The sequence below is a fragment of the Lepisosteus platostomus genome, chromosome 6 (assembly GCF_059453375.1).
Source record: "Lepisosteus platostomus isolate fLepPlt1 chromosome 6, fLepPlt1.hap1, whole genome shotgun sequence".
In the NCBI taxonomy this organism is placed as follows: domain Eukaryota; kingdom Metazoa; phylum Chordata; class Actinopteri; order Semionotiformes; family Lepisosteidae; genus Lepisosteus; species Lepisosteus platostomus.
In genome coordinates, this window is record NC_142616.1 from 43,962,897 (window position 1) to 43,977,112 (window position 14,216).

Here is a 14,216-nt window from a genome sequence, read left to right on the forward strand (position 1 = left end):
CCTGTAACAGGGGAATGTTTTGTTTAACAAAGCATTTACCCGTTTCTCCTTAACTCAAGGGCTAATACAGGCGAAACATTAATTTGTCCTGTTTTCATAAGTATGTGCATGATCGTGCATGGAGATAAGTACAATAAGACCTTGAAGTCTGTCCCTTTAGGACTGGATACAGTTGATTGCATGCATTCAGAGCAGTCTGTAATTTCTGTAAAAAGTGATGATAGCAGAGCTGTAGGGAATTTACCCCCTTTTCTCGTACTGATGTCATGCAGTTTGTAAAGTTAGCACATTGCCACTCTCTGGGTGGGCTACAGGGCAACCTATCTCCCCTGTATGTGTGTATTAAGTGCAGCATATACATTATCATCCACAGGGAAACACTCTGTAAAGTAAGTTAAGCAAAAAATGAGTGGTGAACAGCAGGCTCTTTTTATAGTTTGTGCTATTATAGGGGGCGTTTAATTTTATGTTTAATTACACAATTTAATATGGGGACTAAACCAGCAGTGCTATTTATACTTACAACAAACTACATAAAAGATTAGCTCTCCACTGATCTGTCATGTGTTCATACATGAAGAAGTCCCGAGTTCTACCACCTAGAGTGTTGCTATGACCTTTAGCACAACCACCTCTTCACAGTGCATTCATGCCATAATCACCATGTTTTGAATGCAGTTCTCTTACAAATGTAGGAAGCACTGCTGTTCCAACATCCTGGAGTCTTCCAAACCTCAAGGAGTCGGCGACAACCTTTAAACAGCAGTCAACCTTTGCTGCACAGATCTACTCGCACAGATCTACAAGAACAGGGCAATCAATGGCATAAGAAGAAGGCAAATAAAGGCAAACACTTTTAGTAAAGTGAAAAGTCATCTTTTATTGGTACCATACAGGAATTATCAATGGCACAAACTAAGCAAAAATAAAATATTAAACTGCCCCAATGACAAGAGGCTCTACAGGGACAGCAATGGGTACACATCACCATTCAGTTTGACCTGTGAAAGGATTGCACCTGTAGTACAGAGAAGTTGGAGGAGCAGCTGCACTGCTTGACTGACTCTGACCTTTGACTGCGGCTGTTTTTAAGATCCAGACCCTCCCTCCTCAAACCATAACATCCATCTAGAGCTCACCTTTAAAAATTTGAAAGCAGACATACTGAACGCTTGGGGGTGAATTTTGGTTTTTTCGTCATTCCAAAATTTTAAACAGCCATGCAGATAAAATGCGACGAGCTTCTCGCGAGCTCTAGAACGCCCTCTGGTGTTGACAGCTTGTCAGGACAGAAACATTTCCATCCACAGTGTAGCGCCTGCCTCCAAAACCAACACAAGTTCCTCGCAGACACCATTCACCAAAGCCAAAACAAATCCAAACAGCTCAGGCCAGTTATAGAATTAAAAATACAAAAGGGGCATTCTGAGATCTGTAAAAGAATAAATAATTTCAAATAAATTATGAGAGCGTCATGGTGAGCAGTATCTCTGCAACACTTGGTTTATAAAACTGGAGTGTCACCTCCTGTTGTACACAATTGACTGGAGGCCCAGAGAGGCACTCCTGTGTCGGCACAGCAGCAGCAAGGAGGAATGTCAAGTTGTATAGAAAAGCCTAATGAAGCAGAATGAATGCACACAAATATAGACAGCAGGAAAGCCAAAAGTGAAAACCTGCTATCAGTTATAGTTGAATGGTGATCGTACCCTTAGTTCAATCAATCTCATACAAGTCCAAAAACAGGGATTAAGTTTTCGGTTTTGCTTTTTCCTTTCTTATGTTTTACATTTGATAAGAATGGCTTCAGGGTGCTCTAAGGAAGAATACATTTAATTACAGTTATACAGAACTTTTGCTACTACCTTAAATATACAAGCACAAATACACAAAAACAGAAAATCAGAAAAAAAATAATCCACACAAGCTTACTCTGTCCTTTAAAAAAATACAAACCAATATTTTTAGGGGTAGGGGGTTTTAATGGATCTTGAAAGTAGCTCCTTGGTCTGTAGCTTTCATTATCAGTAAAAAAAAAACCAAAAAAAGCATCCTTGGGAAAGTGAGGTGAGTATAAAATGTTTTACTCTTTCAAAATGCTGTCAAATATTTAAAAGCATTATCGGAGGAACAAGCATTCTCTTAGCTGTTTGACCAAGAATAAGCTGAGGTACCGGGCTTACAGAGCGAGCAAATGAGCCAATGAGGTTCTGAACAAGTCAAGATGGCTGTCTTGATCTGGGAAAAAAATCTAATCAGTTTGTTCAAATCGGTTGGGTTGGATGGTTGAAACTGTGAAAGTGCCAGGGCCAGGGCGCCAGAGTTGTAAGCCGCCTCTTCTTCCAGGTCAAACAGTAGAAACTACCCCGTTCTCTCAGCCCCCGACCTGGGATCGCTCACTGGGAGGAAGAGCACTGAAGCCGCTGAACACAATCGCTTCGAATATCTACCTTCAAAGGAGGTGGAAGCTTTTCCCCACTGAATTTTACAGCCCAAAGTCCGAAGATTCTCACCACAACCCCACCCCTGGATTTGGGATGCGATTACTGCATCTGACAGTGGATAGCAACCCTCATCCATTTGAAGGGGGAGCGTTCAACTGCATGGGCTCATACTCACAGGGCAGTGTGATATCCTCACACACCTACGACAACTGTGTTTCCTTTATTGGAAAGTTACAGCAACCCCCCCCAACACTACAAAAAAAAAAAACAGAGGGTAGCTGTATGATGGCCTTGTAGACATAAGATACTTAACCTTTGATCTGGCATTAGCACACACACAGAAGGAGATCAGTGAAGTGTTTTTTTAATCCTAGTTAAAGGTTCATACTCACAGAAACCTGACTTACTACAGGGGATTCTTTCAGGGTATTATTCTGACTGTTGTATGTCTAATCAAGCACAGACCATACCATTTCTCAAAATACAAAATAAAAACGACAGTTGTAATATAATAATACAAATTTCTTTAGCATCAAGAGTTTAACATCTATATATGTAAATCTTTCCCCAGGCCCTTCACTCATAATCAGAAAGTTAAAAAAAACTGTAAAAAGACCAAAATACACCACCATTGTATTAAAAAGCATGTTACAGTGAAATCAGTATCATGAATACTAGGGGTATTTCTCTCTGGGTCCATTTTTTTATTTAAGATTTTGATAAAATAAAAAAAAAGATTAATCAATAAAACCACTTCTACAGAACACATGTGGAAAACAAAGTTTGGAAAGGTGTTCATATCCTCAGCATTAGCAAGGTGTATACAGCCAAACGCCAGTACCTCAATGCTTTACTGTTTGTTTGTATTTTTAAGATTTAACGCAGTGGTTCTCAACTCCAGTCCTCAAGCGGCGTGACAGTACAGGTTTTTGTTTCAACCGGGTCCTACAAAAAAAATAATTTAATTTTTAAAAACCGAGCGTCTGTTTCAGCCTGAAGTGCACACAACAATTTCCAAAGATCAAATATAGCCGGTTGCCGGGCAGAGCGCAGTGTCCCGCCTTGTGGGCACAACCGAAACCAGAGTGGGCTTCAGCGGCCTGCAGCGCGACCCAAGGTTGGAACAAGAACCTGCAGCAGCGTCCGGTTCAGGCTGGCGAAGTCGGTCCGGCTGTGGGCGATCGTCCTGGTTCTGTGGCAAGTGGTTATGGTGGACAACCACAGGCTACTCTGTGAAACTGTGTTTGGGCGCAGGATGAGAAACCAGGCCGCCAGCCTCGGATTACTTGGTGTTTTAACAATCAGGACAAGTGGGATCCTGGAAACTTTTGTTGTTTTGTTTTGTTTTTTGAGAGAAGTGCAAGGGGCAGAGGGGAGTTCAGCTCTGAAACCGAGATCACACGCACACAAGACGCCAGGTGTTTCCCATCAAGCACTGCGATCCCTCACAGCGGGGCACGTGCCAGCTGACTGGACAGAGGGCGGAGCCGAGCGCCACTGGTGAAGCGGACCCTACAGGGCGACGAGCGTTGGGCGAGCTGTCCCTATGCGACTGGGTGACAATTCCCCCTCCCTCCCCTGCCCCTCCGCCCCCAGTTTACTGGGACGCCTGCGAGGTGGGGTTGTCATTCTTGCTCTCCTGGCTGGAGGGGGCTTTGCTGTTCCAGGGGCTGTTGGCGCCCAACGCCGGGGAGTTGTTGAAACTGTCCTCGTCATCGATGCCATTGGCCGCGTCAAACTGCGTGTTCTCCAGACGAGTGATCAGCCGCTCATCTTCGTCCCCGAACTCCCCTCCCATCAGAGTGGGCTCTCCCACCACCATCACGTCCTGCAGGGGGGGACAGGAAGGGGCGCAAACATTATCCCCGCAGTATGGGGGAGGAGGGCAGTATTGCCGCCACAGAGCGAGGGGAGGGGCAGGCATGGAGTGGAGCTGGGACTGGTGGGCCCCATGCACACCGAACTGTGGCGCTTCAGCAACGGAAAGTTAAAGTGAAACTAACGGCGGCTCCACGAATTTTACTCAAGGACTCTACATTTTCCCCTTTTAAAAACCGCAAAGCAATCTGCAAGGCTCACCTCTCTGTCGTTTGCCGTTTTATCTTTGAGCTTTGAATCCACATCACGTAGTTGTTTTCCATGTGTTTCTTGACGCTGTAATATTAAACTGCCTCCTTAAGGACGCCTTTTCTTACATGTTCCACCCACAGCCAAGTATTCAACTGCCTCAAAAAACTCTCAAAGCACACCCTTCTTTTGCGATCAAGAATTGCTGTCTCTTGTAATTGCTCAAAATAGGTTTCATGTGACAGCCAGGGAAATCAGAAAAAACAGTATATGGAAGAAAAGGGGAAAACAGGAGAAGCTCTGCTGAGAAGCAGTGAAATGCCTCCCTTCGTACCCTTCTGCGTTTAACTGTAACAGAAGTGCTTGATCGCTCACATTGCATCTCTTATCAACACCAGGGGCTTTTAAAATAAAAAGTGGTGTTTAAGTGTGGCCAGATATTCCTCTTCATGGCCCTTCTTTCATGCTGTGATTAGCCCATCACAAAAGGAAAAAGGAATGTTTGCAGGCTGTGGTCTTTCCACACTTTGTTACACGGTTACAATCAAGGAAACTGACAATGGCATTATCTTTGTACATTTAAGAAGAAATACAGCTTCTCAGTTTGCGGGATCTTTTGAAAGTGTTTTGGGTCTATTTTCACTTGGCTCATACACAGAAGTATGCCAGAAGTCACCCAGCTTGACCATCAAAGCAGTAAGAAGGGTTATTCTGACGCTTTGACTGAAATATTACAGCCTGGCAGAAACTCTTTTACTACAAGACCACTGCAGCTTTGGGGCCATTATTGGGTGAAAGTTTGTTGTTTTTCTAAAAACAAATTAATCTTAGGTTGTTACAACTATAAGTTAAGTTCATGTTAGAACTGGGACGTTCACCCTTTGGCTTCTGCAGTACGTGCCAGGGGACAGACTGTGGTCCTGTGCCCAGATACAGTGTGCCATCCAGCTCAGCCCCAGTTGTAGATGGCAACAACACGGGCACGCCTGTGGCCTCTAGTGCCACAGGCGCCCACACCCACCCTCCTCGGTGCCAGAAAGGTAAAGAAATCAGATGCTTACAGGTACCTGGCTGGAGAGAGAGAAACTGCTGGCAGGGCTCTTCTTCTTGCTGTTGCTGTTACTGTTGGTGCCCCCTCCGGAGCTCATAGTGCTGCCCCCTGACATCTTCCTTTTCCGGCGCTTGCTGGGCTGCTGCCTGGCAGGCTCCGCTGCAGGGGATAGAAGGCCCGGGATTCAGAGGCTTCTCCTGTACGGCTCCCCGATTTGAGAGCTGGGACAGGGAACCTTAAGGATCCTCTCACTACGGCTTCTTTTGTTAAAAAAGACACACCCCAGTGGAAACTCTGCTCTAGGCTAGACTTCAAATGGCTGTATGTGAATTTAAACTAGATCACTGGCCTGAGGAATCCACTTTCCATTTCAAAAGTGGAGAAAAGTCTATTTCTGCAAAGCTGACAGACGGAACAGTATCAAGCAAAACAATAATTTAGAAGATTATTTACTGCTTAACAAAGGACGGAAATCAGGGAGGTCACCCACACACTGCAAAAAGCTTATTTTTCTACAAAAACAATCACAAATGATCCAAGAGGCTGAGTGAAGCAGCACATCTAGAAGATACATTTTAAAACCAAATAACGTTTTCTTTCATTGTTGCAGTGGAACTGAATTTTGGAGAAATGTCAAGAAAATATATTTATTCTAGATTCAAGTAAGTTAATTTGAACAACACTGCCATAGCTATTATTATTATTATTATAATATTATGGTAAGATGGCAACAACTGACAGTTCAGTACAGTTTGTAACCCTGTATAGCAGATGTGCATCTTACTCCATCCCCATCACATGTTTACTGGTGTTACTTTTTGTTTCCACAGTTTCTATCCATCGGGTCACTGGGTTTATACCTGCTTCTATGAGTATCTGTACATTGATGGTTACTGGGGTCAGGGCATATATGGAACGAGTATGACCAAATCTCACCTGGAGGGGCCACCATTCTCTGCCACTTCTGAAAGAGACATGTCTTGAGGCAGTCTCTGGGGCTTAAGCTGTAGGTCTTGTGTCTGGACATCAACTCCTGCATGGGCTCTAAAATTACACACAACTGGAAAACAGAAGGGAGACATGGTCTAGCATTCCTTTACATTCCCAAAACACTGCAAAATAGTACACTTCAAATGTGTCTCAGATTTTCTCTATAATATTCAGGAAAAAAATATTTGGTGAGAGATTAATGTAAGAGAAAAGGTTTATCACAAATTCTATACCGACCTAGATCCTATAAAAACACCAGGAGTGGTTTCAGAATCTGTGCTCAGCTCTGATTATTGACTGGAGTCCTCAGACACCTTATTCGTACATTTATATTACTCCACACAAAAGCATCCTCTGCAGGAAATGTATATATACCAGAACAAAACTAACCGAGCTTCAGAGAGACACAGACATACAGAAAAAACAGAAAATGTAGCTGAATGTTTTCTTTTCAATCCAAGCACCCACAGCAGGTTAAATGCAGTGGATGACGCTCTTACTGGTAACACTGTTATAATCAAGAGGTCTACCTGGCCAGGTTGGCAGCTGTACAATTAAGCCCACCTGACAGCCTGCTTACTGCGCTGACAAAACATGGCTACTATCATGAAATTAAGACACCCAGCAATCCCCAGAGCCGCAGTGGCAGAATAAACTGAGGAATCTCCAAAAAGCTTCAAATCCACCCCACCCGAAACAACTGTGCACTGCTGCTTGGGGGATCCCAGCTGAACATCAGAGGTACACTACAGGGCCCAAAAAGGGCTCTCAATACAGCCCCACAGGCTTGCCTTCAAGACGTGAAAAATAACAACTTTTTCTTCTGACATCCACTCGTGTTTTCAAGTCCGATATGTGGTAATTGTATGGTAAAAGCTGCCCTCACACGATTAAATCAAAGGATTCATGGGTCAGGAAGCTCTGATAACACTCACTCGGAGGTAGTTAAGTGTGGAGTTTGAGAGGCCACATCTTGTGATGTTTTTCGACAGCTGATCCAACATCTGGGGGTCTTGGGCCTGTGGGAAAAAAAACAGGCAATAAACACACAAACACCTTAGCACAGTGGTTCTTAAACTTTTTGGACCAAGTACCACCCCTAATCCAACCAAAGCATCCAAGTACCACCTACAAGTCATCTTCTCATAGGAACCCCAGAAATTCTCAATGAACAACATGAGCGCGCGTGCACACACACTCACACATACATATAATAAATATTATAATAATAAACTTTATTTGATATAGCGCTTTTAAAGGTGGCTTCTCAAAGTGTTTTACAGAAAAAAAACATTAACAACAACTAATAAAAAAGCACCATTTCAGTGAGAGGGGTGAGCCTGTTTAGTTGAGCAAAGCGGATGTGAATTAATTTTTCGAGCCTTGATACAATTCAAAACAGAGTCTAACAGATATTAAATTGTCAGGCATTTTCTTGACGGCAAAGGTCTCGCAGTGGATGTTGTAATGCGTACATTAATTTCTGGAGCAACCTCTCTAATTCGTGCAACTACACCATTATGTCGGCTTGTCATTGCTCTAGCACCGTCTGTACAAACTCAGATGCATTTTATCCAGTCGAGGCCATTCTCTTCAATAAATTCATTCAGAAGCTGAAACGTGCTCTCCTGTAGTTCCTGTTGGTAGCGGTTTACAGAACAGAAAGTCTTCATGGGACGTACCCTCAAACCCGTATCTAACGTAAACGAGCAAATTGCCCAAATCGACTACAGACTCATCTAATTGCATTGAAAAACATCTGCTCATCTTAACGCGCTCTATCAGTGTACTTTTAATATAATCCTTCATTTCAATAATTCTATGAATGACTGTGTCTTTCAGGGGGAGGGGGGCAGCAGGTCGAGCTGTTTAGCAGCTTTTTCTCTACACATAATGTGTCAGCTCTTTTACTACCGCTAAATAAGGTTCTTCAAAAATAGTGTAGCTTACCTGCTTTAGCAATCCGCAAGCTTGCATTTTTCCGCGTTTCTGTTTTTATTTCCGTATTTAAAGTTTTTATTTCATGTGGATGAGAGCGAAACACAGAGACGCTCAGTGTATTTTTCTCAAATTAGAACAGTTCTTAAATATTTTTCTGTTATCACGCTTTCGTGTGCTCACAAGATTACCTGTGTTTGTAGCACGTATTTCTATGCAATCCTGTGTTTACAACGTTGGCTTTGTATCAAAATCATGCACATTCTCCTTTCTCCCTATTTGCTGGAGATACAGTAGCTTTTTAAAATACAATTGGTCACTTGCATCCGTAGCACGCATTCCTATAGAGTGGTATTGAATTCCAGAGTATCTCTTGTGTCCACTGAAGTATTAGCGCGCACTGTATCGTAGTACGTAGGCTGCATATTCGACACGTATTAAAATACAAAATATGAAAACCCGTCCCGATTTTTCAGCGCACACGACAGTTCCAGGGTCATTTGGCGTACCACCTGGCGGCACTCCACGTACCACTGCCGGTACGCGTACCAGTTTGAGAACCACTGCCTTAGCAGAATATGCTATTAAAAGTGTTTGCCTCTCAAGACAGGCATCAAACTGGCTAGCAGGGTGATCTCATAGCTATCCAAAATTAATTTCAAAGCCACTTGCTCACTTGTACTGATGCTTATCAGGCATCTTTTTACATTCACAAGCATTGAAATTCCAAAGGTGTAAAAAACATCTGGTGAATACTAAAACCAAGTTGAGATCTTAAGCATCAGTTCCACATTAACAGCTGACAAAACAAATTCCAGATTTTTTCCACCTATTTAAATTTTCAAGACCTGTGTCTTTGACTTCAATTGACCTGTGACAATTTGTGCAAATTTTACTTTCTTTTAGTAAACTCTTTTACATGCAAGTTCACATCATTAATAATGGCCTGTGCTGTGTGACACTGTTTGCTTGTAAACTTCAGCATAAAATCTTTTTTCACGATCTGATATATAATTGAAGACTATAGACACAGTATAGATATAGCTAAACTGTATTTTATATTGTGAAAGTTATCTGGCTTTAATTAAAAATGTATATTGCAAGTTTTCTAATTCACTCATGTTTTTAGCTATCGCTAAATCTATTTTTCCAGATATTTATGCAGACAATTATCTGGCTAATGATGACATTTCATATAGGTAGTATTACCTTTTCTGCATTTTTACTAAATCTGGCTAATTTGAATATTCAACAGAAGCTGATCAGTGCGCCCAGCAGGACTGAAGTTTGACTGTAACTAAGATGATAATTTACGTAATTTGTGTCAAAAATCTGTCACTGTCAAAATGTGACAGTTAAAGGTTTATTCCATGCTGAAAGGAGAAGAAAGGAAACAACGTGTCACACCCGAAGAAGGCTCCACAGCCAAAACGTTGCGTTTCCTTTCTTCTCTTTTCAGCATGGAAGAAACCTTTAACTTGTTCCTTTGCAGCCTACGCATGCTGACGCACATACCCACCTGAAATACTTCTGCTAGCTAGATGTCTTGTAAATGTACAACTGACACTGATTACTAATTACATGCTCAGTTTAAAAAAAGCAATTGCTTAGAGTGCCCGACTCTCACAGTATGGTTGAGTTCAGTCCTGTATAGGTTTAGGATTTCTGTTTTTAGGGTCACCCTATTCATCAAAATCATCAACATCGACGCTGATACGCTGCAATGAACTGTTGAATTCATAAAGACATATGTGTAAATGATATTATGATCATGATGTTTAGCTAGCTAAACAACAAACACTGAAAAATAAATGGAATAATTGCACCATCATGACAAAGTTCCATTGCTAACGTTCTGATCACAGACTGTACTTGTGATGTTCACTGCAGGGACTCATCCACGGTGTCCACATATGTGTGATTGTGCACGTACAAAGATTTAATTAATAATTTAAACATTAAATCCACATGAACCCAATCCAAGTGAAATCACATATTGGAAATTAACTCTACCCCCATGCGTTATCTTAACACGGGTAGATTTCAGTTCGATTGGCTGAGCCACTGTTTGACACCCAGCCAACTACTGTCTCAAATGAAAACGGGTAACAGCTCACCGTTTTTCGAGAGGCTGATTTCAGAAACACAGAGGAGGTTAGGTTGGGTGTATTTTTGTTTAACACCAATTTATTTGCGTGTAATGAACTTCATTTGGTCCGCATTACTTGGATACTCATGTCCATACCTTTTCCAAACTTACAGTCTAATTTTCCAAACCTTTCCAGGTCTGGAGATTTTTTTGATTCCATATGTTTTCAGACTTCCCAGACCTATGCTACCACCCTGACACTATCTCCAAGATTTTAACCAGAGATGGCATCTTCGCACGTCGGTACAGGAAGGCGGGACCCCTCGGCCCCTTAGTCATACGGCCCGGCTCCTGTCCCCCTCCAGGCGGGTTGGGGTCGGTTCGGTACGGTACTCACGTGCATGGCCAGGATGCTGCGCGGGATCAGCTCCCGGTGCTGCCTGATGCTGAAGTGCCACGTTTTTATCCTCATCATGTCATCGAACATGAACTCCAGGTACAGACGGCCTTCCACGCACACCTTGGGGAAACAAAGAAATCAGAATCGGACATCGGGGACCTTTCTGGTCCTGCACAGCATCTCAGGCCTCTAATACAGGAGGAAATGCTGACATATTTAATACTTAACAGAAGATCCAGAAGAGTGAAAGTAGTCAGTGCAGGTAATGTGAATTACTGTAAGAAGAATACCAATCTGTGATGTCACAATGCTCCTTACTCTTTGAAATCTGGATCCAGCCATTATTATGAAAAGGTAAAGCAGAAATAAAAAGGTCCACTTTTAGAAACTAAGACGGGCATGACTGTAATTCCATGCACAGTTATTTATGAAAACCCTCACCAGAGAAGAGGTATGGTACTGCAATAAACCAGACAGTACACGAAACACTTTCTGTGTGTGAGCAGCTGTGCTGTACCTGTGTGAACATGGGCTTCCCGTTCTGTGTGACCATAGTGCACTGGTCACAGTCCAGGGAGACAAAGTTATTGTGGAAGGACTCCTTGGGATGCTTTAAGACGTAGTAAAGCTCTGTGGCGCCGCCTTCAAAGATACTGCGGAAATAGCGAGGGATCAACGTCCGACCGATCGCTACGGGAACAAAAACAAATTCAAGACGAAGGTTAGGAGAAAATCTTCAAGGGGCTCTTCTTCAAATGACATGGAAAGGGATAAAAAAAAAAAATCGAGCAGCGGCTTACTGTATCGTTTGTGCCCGTCCTCCAGGCAGAAAGTGATGGTCAGCATGGCGTCATCCTCGAAGAACTCAGTTGTGAAGGCATCCCACCACAGATTGTCGCACTCCTGCAGGAAAGGGAATCGGATACTAGTTTCACATCTGGCTGCTACCTCTACATCCGATTATGAGAACTCTTAAAAATCCAGCCGAGGCTCCTAATGCACTTGCAGCTACTCAGAGCATGTCTGTCACCCACACCTCAGCATTTCAGAAAGACTCATTCAGTTAGACATATGCCCAGCCTTTAAAACTCCCAGCACACAACTGGGCAGCAAGGGTGGCAAGTTAATTGAAAAACATTTCTACTACGATGTTTGGGCCCCCTTTCACATCCCCAAGCCTTGAAATTCTTTGTAAAAATAACTTGGGTGGTAGCTTTTGCTCGGTGGCAAAATGCTCCAAAAATCTCCCCTGGATGTTTCTCAAAAAGCTGGGGGAGAAAACGTATTTACCTCTGTCCAGTTCTGTAGCCGCTTATTGAGCTCAAATATCCTGTAATCTGTCTGGTTCCCATACGGTGTGTGCCGCCTGCAAGGAGATAGTAACAGTCAGGCCGCTGGCAGATCCTCCCATCACAGAAACAGCACTCTCCACACCTGCCCTGCAACCCCCATCATCCTGCCTTGGCTCCTACCCTCACACCCCATTGAAACTCACAGAGGCATGGAAATAAAGACCCCGCCTGGTACCAGGTTCAAACCTCTTGCGAGAAAACCACGCTTTTAAAAGGACTGCTACTCACTTTGAGCATTTGAGATTTCCAATTCAAGAAAAGGAAAAGTTTCAATTGGCTCTTAACCACTGGTGATGGATACTAATAACGTGCTATGAACTTCTGCAAATTGGAAATAACTTCCAACCTCCTGCAGCCCACTTTACTGATGCAAACAGTTCTGAAACTGTGGATCTCAAGCATTTTTGCGTCTTGATTTTGCATTTTTGCACAGCTCATAGATTTGCCTTTAATTCAGCAGTGCACAAAAACCTAGTCTGAATTACGAACAGATAAACTAGTTACAGTAATCCTGTAGTGAGCACATGCAAAATACGTCTAGCAAAGAGATGATCTTGTCTGTTAGATCCATGGTGTAATACTCTCCTTATCCTTGAAACAACTACAGACAACCAGCAAGATCACAGCCTGAGCACTGAAGTGCTCCTCAGAGGCCCACATCCTTAAAAAAAGTCTTAATTCTTCAAATTTGGCAAAAGAAAACTAGAGTTACTGCTTTCCTGCTTTTTTTCTTTTCTTAAAATTTAAGAAAGAACAACAAACATTTTTTGAATGTTTTGTCCTTAAGAACTGCACATGATGAGAAGTGCATTCTGGCATGAATCTCAGTTTGTCACAAACGGTGTTGTGGTTAGTTGGTTACAAGGGAGATTGGCTTTGTAAGGAAACTGTTGTCAACTGAGATATGTGGCATTAGGACACGATGGTAAAGGTTGAAGTGGAACTGGCAAACTTTAGATCAACCATGAACATAGAACAAGACCCCAGTATTTGGACCAAGCAGATTTGTGAACAATCTCTGTGATGTAACCTGGTATCAGATGAAAATACAAACTCCAAGAATAAAATCTTAACACTGCATGTGAAACAGGGAAAACACAGGCAATGCAGAGGGGGCTGTGAAACAGGAGCAGGTCAAGGGAAATGAGGTACTTACCCTATTCCAGGCTCCAGATACGTAGGAGGGTACATAGGTGTAGGACTGCAAAGAGAAAAAAGTAGAGTTGTGAAGAATCTGCCATTCCAAACCATCTTTTTCAGAAACCAACAGTAGGAAACTCAAGGTTGCAAAACATTCTCTATTTGGTAAAAGTTTTTTTTTTATGCACAGCAAGAAACAGCAGCATGTTTTCTTGTGTGGCATCCGCCTGTCTTATCTCAGGTCTCTGAAGACGGTGAGGCCCAGCTTCCAAAACACTTCAAGGCTGAACTTTAGCTTCCTTTGCTTTTATCTCATCTGAAGGCAACAACACTGCTGAATCATTCATCTCCAGACCTCGCTTCCTGTCTCTCTATCTGAGCAGAAGGAAAAATAACAGCCTGAACATTCGCTAGCAGGTCGTTTCCTTCAGAAAGAGCTAGAACGCTCCTAATTGGCCCAGCTGGTAAAGGCGCTCGCTCCAAGAGCGGTCTGAGCCCTGCAAGGCACTAGTTGGGAGTTAAGGGCTGGTCAAGGCACTATGAACCAGGAGTTCCCAACATGCAACGTGCAATGAGCTCAGGGCCACCAGGGTAAGGAGTGGGATTACTTGGCGAGGGCTCTCGTGTTGTCCAGCAAAACAGTGCCGCCCCTGGGTGCTGGCAGGCTCACGGCACCTCTCCTCAAATAAGCTTTGAGCCTCCTGTATGTCACGGTAAAGCTCGAATCACAGGGTTAACCAAGCCT

General features: G+C 43.0%; 1 protein-coding gene across 12 annotated transcripts in view; it reads right to left on the reverse strand.

Annotated features, from left to right (window-relative positions):
* Positions 1-854: 854 nt before the first annotated feature.
* ldb1a (LIM domain binding 1a) overlaps positions 855-14,216 on the reverse strand; it is a 49,794-nt gene continuing 36,432 nt past the window's right edge. For 7 of the 12 annotated variants that reach the window (XM_088635985.1, XM_088635987.1, XM_088635984.1 and 4 more), the window contains 10 exons: positions 13,488-13,532; positions 12,270-12,345; positions 11,780-11,882; positions 11,497-11,669; positions 10,977-11,099; positions 7,488-7,571; positions 6,499-6,622; positions 5,573-5,721; positions 4,524-4,598; positions 855-4,272 (listed from right to left, as the gene is read on the reverse strand). In XM_088635985.1, coding sequence (XP_088492111.1) covers positions 4,042-4,272; positions 4,524-4,598; positions 5,573-5,721; positions 6,499-6,622; positions 7,488-7,571; positions 10,977-11,099; positions 11,497-11,669; positions 11,780-11,882; positions 12,270-12,345; positions 13,488-13,532 — 1,183 coding nt within the window. In that variant the 3' untranslated portion in view covers positions 855-4,041. The remainder of the gene's footprint in view (positions 4,273-4,523; positions 4,599-5,572; positions 5,722-6,498; positions 6,623-7,487; positions 7,572-10,976; positions 11,100-11,496; positions 11,670-11,779; positions 11,883-12,269; positions 12,346-13,487; positions 13,533-14,216) is intronic. The other 5 variants (XM_088635979.1, XM_088635992.1, XM_088635983.1 and 2 more) reach the window with 5 other exon arrangements.